This window comes from Patagioenas fasciata, chromosome 23 (genome assembly GCF_037038585.1).
Source record: "Patagioenas fasciata isolate bPatFas1 chromosome 23, bPatFas1.hap1, whole genome shotgun sequence".
Classification (NCBI taxonomy): Eukaryota; Metazoa; Chordata; class Aves; order Columbiformes; family Columbidae; genus Patagioenas; species Patagioenas fasciata.
Window position 1 is genome coordinate 4177723 of NC_092542.1, and position 9753 is coordinate 4187475.

At 48.1% G+C, this 9753-nt stretch overlaps 1 protein-coding gene across 2 annotated transcripts; it reads right to left on the reverse strand.

The window, feature by feature from the left end:
• Positions 1 to 623: 623 nt before the first annotated feature.
• LOC136111053 (natriuretic peptides A-like) lies at positions 624 to 1451 on the reverse strand. Of its 2 annotated transcripts, none has more exons than XM_065854891.2 (3): positions 1246 to 1451; positions 880 to 1167; positions 624 to 762 (listed from the first exon to the last, which is right to left on the reverse strand). In XM_065854891.2, the coding sequence occupies exons 1-3, from the start codon at positions 1354 to 1356 to the stop codon at positions 637 to 639; spliced, it is 525 nt and encodes a 174-aa protein (XP_065710963.2). In that variant the 5' UTR covers positions 1357 to 1451; the 3' UTR covers positions 624 to 636. The 2 variants fall into 2 exon arrangements, with proteins under 2 accessions (XP_065710963.2, XP_071654365.1); XM_071798264.1 differs by having other exon boundaries at positions 625 to 762; positions 891 to 1167; positions 1246 to 1445.
• Between the last annotated feature and the right edge of the window lie 8302 nt (positions 1452 to 9753).

Genomic DNA, 9753 nt, shown 5'->3' on the forward strand with positions numbered 1-9753 from the left:
GCGGTCGGAGCCCCGGGCAGGCGGTCGGAGCCCCGGGCAGGCGGTCGGAGCCCCGGGCAGGCGGTCGGAGCCCCGGGCAGGCGGTCGGAGCCCCTGGCGGGCAGCGGGAGCCCGGCGGGGCCGGCGCTCGGCTCGACTGGCGTCTGTCCCGGGTGCTGAAGGCCCCGCGGCCCCTTCGCCCGCAGCGGCCGCTGCCAAGTGTATTTTTAAAGCGATGTTGCCCTTCTGTCCTTAGTGGCACCCCGGCTTGGCACTGGGACCTGTGGGATAGGGGCACGTGTAGGACGCTACCTGGAATTAACCCCAAACCCAGTGCCCACCTCCTGGGAGGAATCACAGCTACCAGCCATCGGGAAAGGCATTCCAGCTCACTGCCACGGTCCCAGAGCTGGCAGCAGTGCCTGACAGTGCTTCTGGACTGATTGTTGTTCTGGAAGGATGCAAACACCACCCTTCCTGCTGCTGCAACCCTCTGGCAAAGGCTTGTGCAGACCAGGTGGGATGCTCTGACCAGGATCAAGTCCTTAGAGAGGGAGAGGGGCGCTCTGGAGGGGATTTCTTTATCTTCTGACCGTGTGCTATGCCGTGACCGAAAAAAAACAGTCACAAAAGGCAATGCAGGCTTTGTACAAAAGTTTATTGCTGCGTACCCCACCCCAGTGGAGGCTCCAGGGAGAGCCTGGCTGCTGGACACCGGCCTGGAGGCTCAGGAAGCGCTTGGGAGCCAATCCCAGCTTCAGCTTCTCCCTCTCCTCCAGAGACCTAGGAGAGAAGGGCAGAGAGCTGCTGGGGGAGCCGCTCCGAGGCTTTGAGCCCTGTCCTCTCCGCTTTGCGGGGCGAGCTCCGGCCTCCCCCGCTCCCGAAGCCGCGGGCTCTAACCCGGCACCCACGGGCTTTGTACTCGTTGCATCCCAGCCCCGTCTGCGCGCCGATCCTCTCCATCCTCGTCCCGAAGCAGCTGGAGAAGTGTCTCCGTCTGTAGGAGGAAAGGAGGCTCCTCCACTGGCTCTGCCCCTGGGCCGCCGGGATACCGGGCTCCGGGACACTGGGCTCCGCCCCCGGCAGCTCCCACTCGGAGCCGCCGTCCTCAGCCCCGGCCACAGGTTTGTCTTCCAGGCCCGGTTCCCCTTCCTCCTCCCAGAGCTGTCCCAGCGCCTCCAGGAGGGCCTGGAGAGGGAAGGAGAGGGGATTAGCGCCGGGACGGGTGCGGGTGGCCGCCCCGGGAGCCCCGGCCTGCCCCGGTACCTGCAGGGACCGCAGCTCCGCACCGTGCTCACCGCCGGCCGGTTGCGCTCCTGCCCATGGCAGAACGAGCAGCAGCAGCGAGGTCCCACAGCACAGAGCTGGCAGCTGCATCCTATTTTATTCTATCCCAGCCTGGCACCCCGCTGCTTTGCCCATGGATGTCTCTCCTTATATCCCCGCTCTCTGCCCGGAGGGAGCTCAGCTGCCTCCTTCCAGATCCCTGCAGGAGCTGGAGTGCCTCTCTCTGCCCCCCAGCTTCGATAAGGTAACTGGTTACAACTGGCCTCACAGGTGACCCTCAGGGAGAGCGGGGGTCCCCCAAGAACAGCGGCTCCTCCAGAGGGAGCTAACTGCCCTCCCCTCCCGGCTGCACTCAATTCCATCCCCCTCCACGCTCCATCACTGTAGGGTAGGAGTTGATGCGGTGAAAGGGCCTTGCACTTTCTGCCTATTTGCTCTGCCTCACATCTGCAGGTGCGCAGGAGCTGTCAGCTGGCCCAAGAGGGGGTTGATTTCCCCTCCAAGGGGACAGAGATGGATAATTTCTTCTCCAGGGGGGAGAGAAGTGAGGGGAATTGGAAATTTTCCTCTGTCTGCAGCAGCTCCCAAAAGCTTTTCCTTCTCTGTATGCGTATTTTTGTGCTATGTGAATAGACCACATCCTAGATTTGGGTTTGGGAGGTTTTCCTTCCTTGCAAGTTCGTGTGATGGCTGTTCTTTCCTTCCTCTGGCATTGGCAGCAGATGCTTCCCTCTATAGCTAAGAGACACTAACCTTTTAGTGGCTTAACTCTACCCTGAGCGACGGTATAGCTGAGCACTTTGCTATAAACCTTACTTGCTCTCCAGCCATGCCATGGCTACAGCAGTGGATCAGTCACCACCCTCTCCTCATATCCCACCATCTTTCCTATAAATGATGGCAACAACTGTCCCCAACAGCTTGGGTTGGAGTGAGAAATTCCTATGGAAAATATGTTATTTTCATTATGCCCAGGGGCCCTTCCCAAAGAAAGAGCTTTTGTAGATCTTTGGATTTAGGCTCTCCAGATAAAAGTGTCTGAATTACCAATTTGGTGACTGTAACAGGCAGCCCGTTTGTATGAAACTTTCTCTTATTTTGCCTCAGAGCTTTGCAGAAGTTTCTTATTTACTTTCAGTAAAACTTTCAGCATCTCTCCTGTGTGAGTGGTGAATTTCAACTATAAATGAGCACAATTTACACTGGTCCTGGGGTGCAAATCAAGATGACCCTGTTAGATCCTTACAGAAGGCAAGGCAGAACCCATGATATCCTGTGGGAACAGCTGCAGACAGGGTCCTTTCAATCACCACCTTGGTAATATTAGAGCAATTACACTCTCTGCCTTGTGCTCCCCCTTGTTTGTAGCCAGTAGACTAATCCATCTCTCTGATTTCAGCTGATGTGCAGTGATTTCTGCTTGGGACTTCATTTCAGAGACCATCGTAAAGCTCAGCAGAGCCAAAGAAAGCCTTTCCTCTGAGTTCTGAGGGGTTTGAACCAAGCCATTGTGAACTGCTAGGTGCTGTAGGAACAAACAACAACATACATTGTGGTTTTACGTCTGTTTCCCTCATTTTCTTGTCCTTCAGTTCCACAAATCTACCTAAAGCTGGCAAAACATCTTAGATTGGAAGCAAACTAGTAATAGCAGCTGGTGTGGGACAGCGGTTTCTGGATCCGGCAGTCTTAACAGTCGGTGAGTGGTTTTGTATAAAGCATTGCAGCAAAGGAGAATCTGGCAGAGAAATGAGGTGTATGTTTTGAAAGCACGGTATGCAAATGAAGGAAGCTCACATGTGGTGAGTGTGTTATGTTGATACGGAATAAGAGCAGATAGCTAAGGTGAGGATGTGCATCATCCTTGCTTTTGTGTGTAGTAAAGACAGGCAGGAGTGGAGAGGGATAAAGCAGTGAGAATGTATTGGATCTGTGTGATAACCAAGGGAAATAAATACAGTTTAGTTCTCTAATAATAAACTAGGCAGACTTGAGCCTTGGATGAGGCCAAATCTAGATTCCTGCCTAACATTGCTTATCAACAGGTACCCCAAAAGCAAACACATTTGAGAATGATATCTCTATGTTTCTTTCCGTGTAGGAGTAGTTTTATTGCAGGCTTTTCTTCTCAGCAGCTTCTGTAATCCTAGTTGGTAAATTCATGCACTGCTGCTCAGTGAAGATGGAAATGACACCGCTAGAGATGAGCTTCCCCCAGCTGACCGGCATGCTAACTTCAAAGGTTAGCTTTGATTATTTAAATGCTAATAGGACGCGGCAAATTACCTAAAGTACAAACACACCTGGCTTCAGTCCCAGGGATCTAATTATGGAGCCTTTTATGTGAAAGAAATTGTTCTTGCTTTCTGAGAGTGGCTTTTTAAAATGTTCGCACAAAATGCCAGGTGATGGGATGGCACATTACCAGCTTAACCTCTGTGGAGTTGGAGCAGGATTCTGTTCACAAGTGCTCACAGCTCAATCTTCAACCTCCTCTGACCTCTGTTATTTTAACTGCAAATAATTTCAATGACCCATAATTTGTGTTAGTGTAGCTGAGTTTGGAAACAGACCGAGGATGTTCAGGAAGCAAACTCTAGTACCACTTACCCTTCGTTGGTTTTTTGGTGTTGAAATTTTACCATCAGGAAGTTTTTATGCCAATGAGAATGTACCTGCTCCTAAGGTTACTGAGAGCTGGGAGCAAGCCATCAGGCCCAGGATTATTAGGAATTGATGTAACCTTCCCATTAGCACCAACTGTCACAAGATACTACTAACTCATTGTCTGGCAGCAGAATGTCCCTGGGCTGTGTGGATTGACCTTTCCACCATACGGTAGTCCATTAGAAATCACTCTGCTTTCTGGTCTCAGATAGTCAGCTCTTAAATGTTGCAACATGTTTAGGAGCTTCTTGTGCTGATGTCCTTCCTAGAGCAAGTCTGCGGCTTTAGGGTGAAAGCTGTATTTTGAAAATAACATGAGAGAAGAACAAAGCTTTCTCTAGTTTGGCTCTGAATAGCTCTCCAATGGGTCTTCATTCTATGGGAATTTTGGTTAAAAGATACAAAACCAAATAATGGAATATAAGTGATTGAGGCAGGCACAGAAACTAAACCTCGAGCTGCTCTGTGCAAAAGAGCTGAACTGCCAGAGATTCAGAGCACGAGTCTGCTGGTGAACTTGGTTTGCATAGATGTTTGTGCTCCATGTTGCAGTTTGTATCTGGGGGTCCTGTTAGGAATAGGTTTATTACCAGAATATATTCTTCCAGGAGCATCTGTTGTGTGGGCAAGAAAATGGGAAGAGTACAACTGTGCAGCCCATCTGTCCACTCCGGGTGAAAGGCTGGAAGTGAACAGCTGTGCCTTCATTTGTGACCGCCAGTGCGGACACGAGTGTGAGCAGATCTTCCTGATTGCCATGGAGCTGCTTCCAGAGCCCAGCTCTCATCAGCATCGGGATGGCACAGGTGGGATCTTGGCAAACCAGCCTTCCTGCAGAATTCCTTTGGCTCAGGATCTTAGCCAAGTGGCCATTCAGTGAATACTGGGTTTGCTTAAAAACTGGAACTGGTCAGATACACTTCTTGTACAATCTTGACTTTTTTTCTGGAAAAATGCCTTGAATTATCTGTGGAAGAGTAGTTAAAAAGTCCATTTTGCCAGAAAGTAGCCCTGTGAAATGCTTCTGAGTTTTAGTGGATTGTGTCTATCTGCAAACTGGGGCACTGCTTCAGTTTCAGGAACGATACATGAAAGAATCGCAGCACAGGCTCCAAGTAAATTCACCAAATTATGGAAAACAATTTATTGTTTGTGACATAATGAGACTTGTTTATTTATACATTTAGTACACAAACAGTACAAATGTTTTTTGTAATTAAATTTCAGACAGATGTTCACAAATTGTTACTCTGATACAAACAGGCAGTACAGCAATGCTGTGTTCTACTGGCCAGGTAACTCAGGGGTGAGGGGGGGTGCAAATTGCTCAGTGCATCATGTAGTAGATGGATTGGTGGAGCAAATGTGAATAAGGGCTGAATATCTCACTGAAAGGCAACAGGTCCTTTGAAACCTCAAAGTCAAGCCTGTCAAGAAAACAGAGGAATAAGTAAAAGAAATAGAAGTAGACAGGATTTCACGCATGGAAATTAACTGATTTCTTACTGTTCTAGGGCCAGGTTCAACTCCACTGTTCTGCTCAGAGTTTCTTTGGATTGGCACAAGCATCCCTGGGGAGCTGGTGAAAACCTCTCTGACCTGGCTTCTGTGACAAGATGGAATGTGCACAGCTCACGTGGAGAAAGGAGTGAAAGCAGGTAAAGCAGGGATGTGGCATTCACAGGTTTTAGGTGTGCATCTGATGACAGTGGGTTCTGAGGAGGGTAAAAGTGGTAAACTGTGTTTGCAATAGGAGGGCAACAGTTACTTTAAGGCATCATTTGCTTAAAGCTGCATATTTATACAAGTTATACATGAACACACAGACCATGTGCCTCCGGCTTTCTCTTACCATAGTAAGCAGTTAGCATCCCAGTCCACTCAGTGACCCAATTCTGTCCAGCTTGACACCAAAACAACCCCTGGAGAGGCCCTTTTTGCTTCTTCTTCTGTATCTACGGGGTAAACTAAGGAGGTCGCTCAAGAACCTCTGGACAGCACCATCACCCATGGGCATGCTGTCAGGCTGGTCCCTGGTGTTTTGGGTCCACTGGAATTCAGCATCTTGCTGATCAAAGGCATCTGTTGGGATCGTGTCGTCTTGCTCGTGGTCCCTCTCTTCTGGGCCCAGGGGATGCTCCAAGTCCTCATCTAGCAGTTTGGACAGACTCTGAAAAAGGGGAAAGGTAGATGGTGGAGGGGGAGGAGAAGAGAAAAAAGAGGGGTTCTGGGAACTCTGTCATTGTTTTCGTATAAGCCATAGTCAGTGCTAAGTTTGGAGAAACTTATTTTGAACATTTATCAAAAGATTGAAAGTACTGATGTCATTTCTGAAGCTGCTGATGGTTATCTTTAGTTTCTTCTGGCTCACTGAGCTGCTCTGAGCTAGCACTGTATGCTCTCTCAAAATACTCAAAGGCTCCATTCTGTTACCATATTCTATAGTTTTGAGCTGACAAACTGCCAGTTAAGTCTTTCCTAGAGCTGGGTATCTGAGCTATGGGATAAATTGTGAAAGACGATGAAAGAGGCTTGGTCAAGAGTGATTAAGGAACAAGAGAAAGTGATCGATACCTTGGAATAATAAGAGAAGCAATGCAATGATAGGAGATGTGCTGCAATTGGTACTAGAAGAATGATGTATTTCTTTACAGACTGGGAGGTTACTTCATATTTGGGAATAGCAGATCCCTAGTCATGTAGCTGAAACGTATTTTCCAAATGACTTGGAATTCCTGCACACACAAATACACACACACACAAATACACACACACAAATACACACACACACAAATACACACACACACAAATACACACACACACAAATACACACACACAAATACACACACACACACACACACACACACTTTCTCTTTTTCTCACATTCTGTCTCTGGGGCTCACAAGCAGGGACTGCACTGCTGATCTGAGGAGGAGGTCATGCAGGTACAAACCATTCATTCCTTTTTCACCTTAAGCGAGGGTGACTGCTCCAGGCCTCTAGGCAGGAGCCCTTCCAGAAAAATTCCTTTTATTCCAAAAGCTTATTGCTTCACTCAGTCACAGGATGACCTTAAATCTGTAATCCTCAAATTGACCCCACAGGAAAAAGCATTTTCCTTTCAATTGCTTCAGGTGATCAGAAATTTAAATCCAGTAATTGATTACTTCAATTTCCCTCCGTTTAATAACTCTGTGTCACCCCACCTCAGGGTTCTTGCTGTCCTTGTCTCTTTGAATGTCACCTACTGGGGTTGGAAGAAACAGAGCTAATCTGAACTAAGCCCTAAAGAAGCATCAGCTTATTTCGGTTCTACTGAGCAGCCAATCACTTACCTGTAAGCTGAAGATGGGCCTGGCCCTCACCTGGTTTTGGCTGACAAGAAGCAGCAGAAGGAACCCAGGGCAAAAAAGAAGTTTCAGGTTCATCTTCATGTTTTGGTTTCTCTGATTCCCGCTCCCCTTGAGTCTCTCCTGTTCAGTGCTGCTCTGTGTCTCCAGCTACCAGCCTTTATATCTTCCCCCAACCCCTCCCAAGTCTACCTTTTGAGTTCCTGCCCATGCAAGGATTGGTTTGAGGTTCTGGTCTGTTTTCATTCTCACAGGAGGAGGAGGAGAAGGAGGGAGGAAATAGTTCTGTGTTCTGGTGGTGAATAAAAGGAGCATTTTACACTTAGGCAGTGCAGCATCACTCTATGAATCTGAAGGTCTCTGCTGCCTAGATGCCATTTAAGTATGACCATTTGTTTAGCTCAGTGTTCCTTGAGTTGGCTGCTAAACCTTTGCTTTCTACACAGGGAAAAATAATTGTGAGAGAAGTATGAAGCGAGACAGAAAGCAAATTTTATCTGCTATGCATTCACCTGGCTCCTTTGTCACTATGAAGTACCGAATCAGGGGGACGAGTATTTCACAAAGCACGCTTGGCAAGAACTGAGTCTTATTACCTAACATCATAATATGGCATTAGTAGCCTATGAGACGAAATAATGTGTTTTGTAGAAGGGAGATCCAAACCCTAAAAATGAAAGAAGTGATTTGCATTGGTTACTGGCCTGAGTGACAGAGTGTGGCTGAAGTTAGGCTGACGTGCACAGAAAGCTTCTACACGACTCGAGGAAGAAATTCCTCTTCTCCTGTGGATTCAGCTTAAAACATTTCTTCGTGCCTGTTTCTGAAGTGATTTGAGCGTTCATTTGTATGGCAAATCCTCTCTATAGTATGGGAGTATCAAGAAGGAGGCAGGTTAGCATGTGTGGCTCATCTCCAACAGTCAATTGTTTCCTAGCTTACGGAGATATTTCTCCTGTACCAGAAGAGAACGTATTTCTTATTAAAAGAGTAGGATTAGGGGAAATTTCCTCTGGGGAAATATCTGCCTCATCTCTACAGGCTCTTGTGAGGAAGCTGAGCTCTGAAGCTGACAGCGTGTGGTGTGCTTAGGTAGATATCGTTAGAGCACAGGCGCAGTAACTCATTATCCTCTTCCTTCCTCACTCAGTGACCCTTGTCAGCCTCCCTCTCCCTCCCCGTCGCTCGGGCCAGCGTGTCCTGGCTCAGCGCAGCTGGCTGAAAGGGCAGTGACGTGTTTGCAGCGCTTCCGTCACAGTGCGAACATCAGCTCCGTGATGGCAGCTGACACCAGGGGCCCATCATTCTTTGGGGTCCCAAGAATGTGTTTTGCCTTTGCCTGATCTGTTCTGCTCTTGCTAATGCTCGCTGATCTCTTTGATAGGGGTGAAGAGGGGATATTTTTCTCTGTAGCCCTTTGGCACAAGAAAGGGTCTAGCCTGCCCAAGGACAAGGAAGGCAGTGGGCTGGCATTTTGTAGCAGGTCGTAGGTGGTTCTGGAGCATTGGGTTTTGATGGCAAAATTTTAATATTGTGTTTGTCAGACACATTTATCATATTCTGCTGACACTAATGAAGGCCGGCAGGGAAGCAGCAGTGAGGGAGGGGATGAAATAGCAGGAGGTAGTGCTCAGTGCAAGTCAAAGGGCTGTCCTGTAATGCTGCTTGAGGAGCTGGGCTCAATTCTGATCTCTGCTGCAGCAGGGGTGGAAATGAAGAAGCCACATGGGACTTGTGTATCTGGCCCATAGCTGCCCAGACCAACCTGACTTCTCTCATTATCCCCAGTGCTGGCACTTGGATGGCACTGGGGAGAGAAGAGCAACATCCACGGATTCACTGGTGGGTGTTTCTGGCCCCCTTTCAACCACTTGTTTCCCAGAAGAGCTTTTTCTTCATGCATGAGGGCGTTTTTAGGTTCAGTGGTCCTGCTGTGGGGTTTGATACTAAAGATCCCTGACTTTGCTCTGTTAGTCATGCTGATGGTTAGAACGATTTTGCTGTGAATTCTTTTGACATCTAGAGACAAGCTGCTTTTCCCAAGGTGCTTTAAACACACAAAGCCCCACTGCCTGTGGTTTAGCACTCTTCAACAAATGGTGTAAAGCAGATGAAATGTGAAAACTGCTGGAGAACTGGTATGAAAATACAGATGTTTTTACAGGCTATAGTACTGGAGGGGATTCTCAGATTGATCATGGCATGATGATGGGAAGAAAAGAGGGGGTTGGTATCACACAAATGTGAGAATCAAGGAGGGAATGACAGCTAGGCAAACATTGTAGGATCGGCTGAAACAAAATTGAGGAATTTTGGAGACCCCAGTAAAATGGATCCTGAAACAAATGGGAAACAAGCTGAGGTGTTCAGAGCAATGGCACAAGACTTGTGGTCAGTGCCTGGTGAGAGGCAGAGGCTTAAAGAAAGACTCATGTTCCACGAATCCTCACCTGAGCTATATTTTTGACTA

Bases quoted from the DNA above. Each gene is read 5' to 3' on its own strand.
- LOC136111053 (XM_065854891.2), bottom strand. From the start codon at position 1,356: ATGCAGCTGCCAGCTCTGTGCTGTGGGACCTCGCTGCTGCTGCTCGTT. The intron at 1,168-1,245 runs GTACCGGGGCAG...TTCCCTCTCCAG, and splicing joins CGGAGCTGCGGTCCCTGCAG to GCCCTCCTGGAGGCGCTGGG. The intron at 763-879 runs GTTAGAGCCCGC...CTTCTCTCCTAG, and splicing joins ACAAAGCCCGTGGGTGCCGG to GTCTCTGGAGGAGAGGGAGA.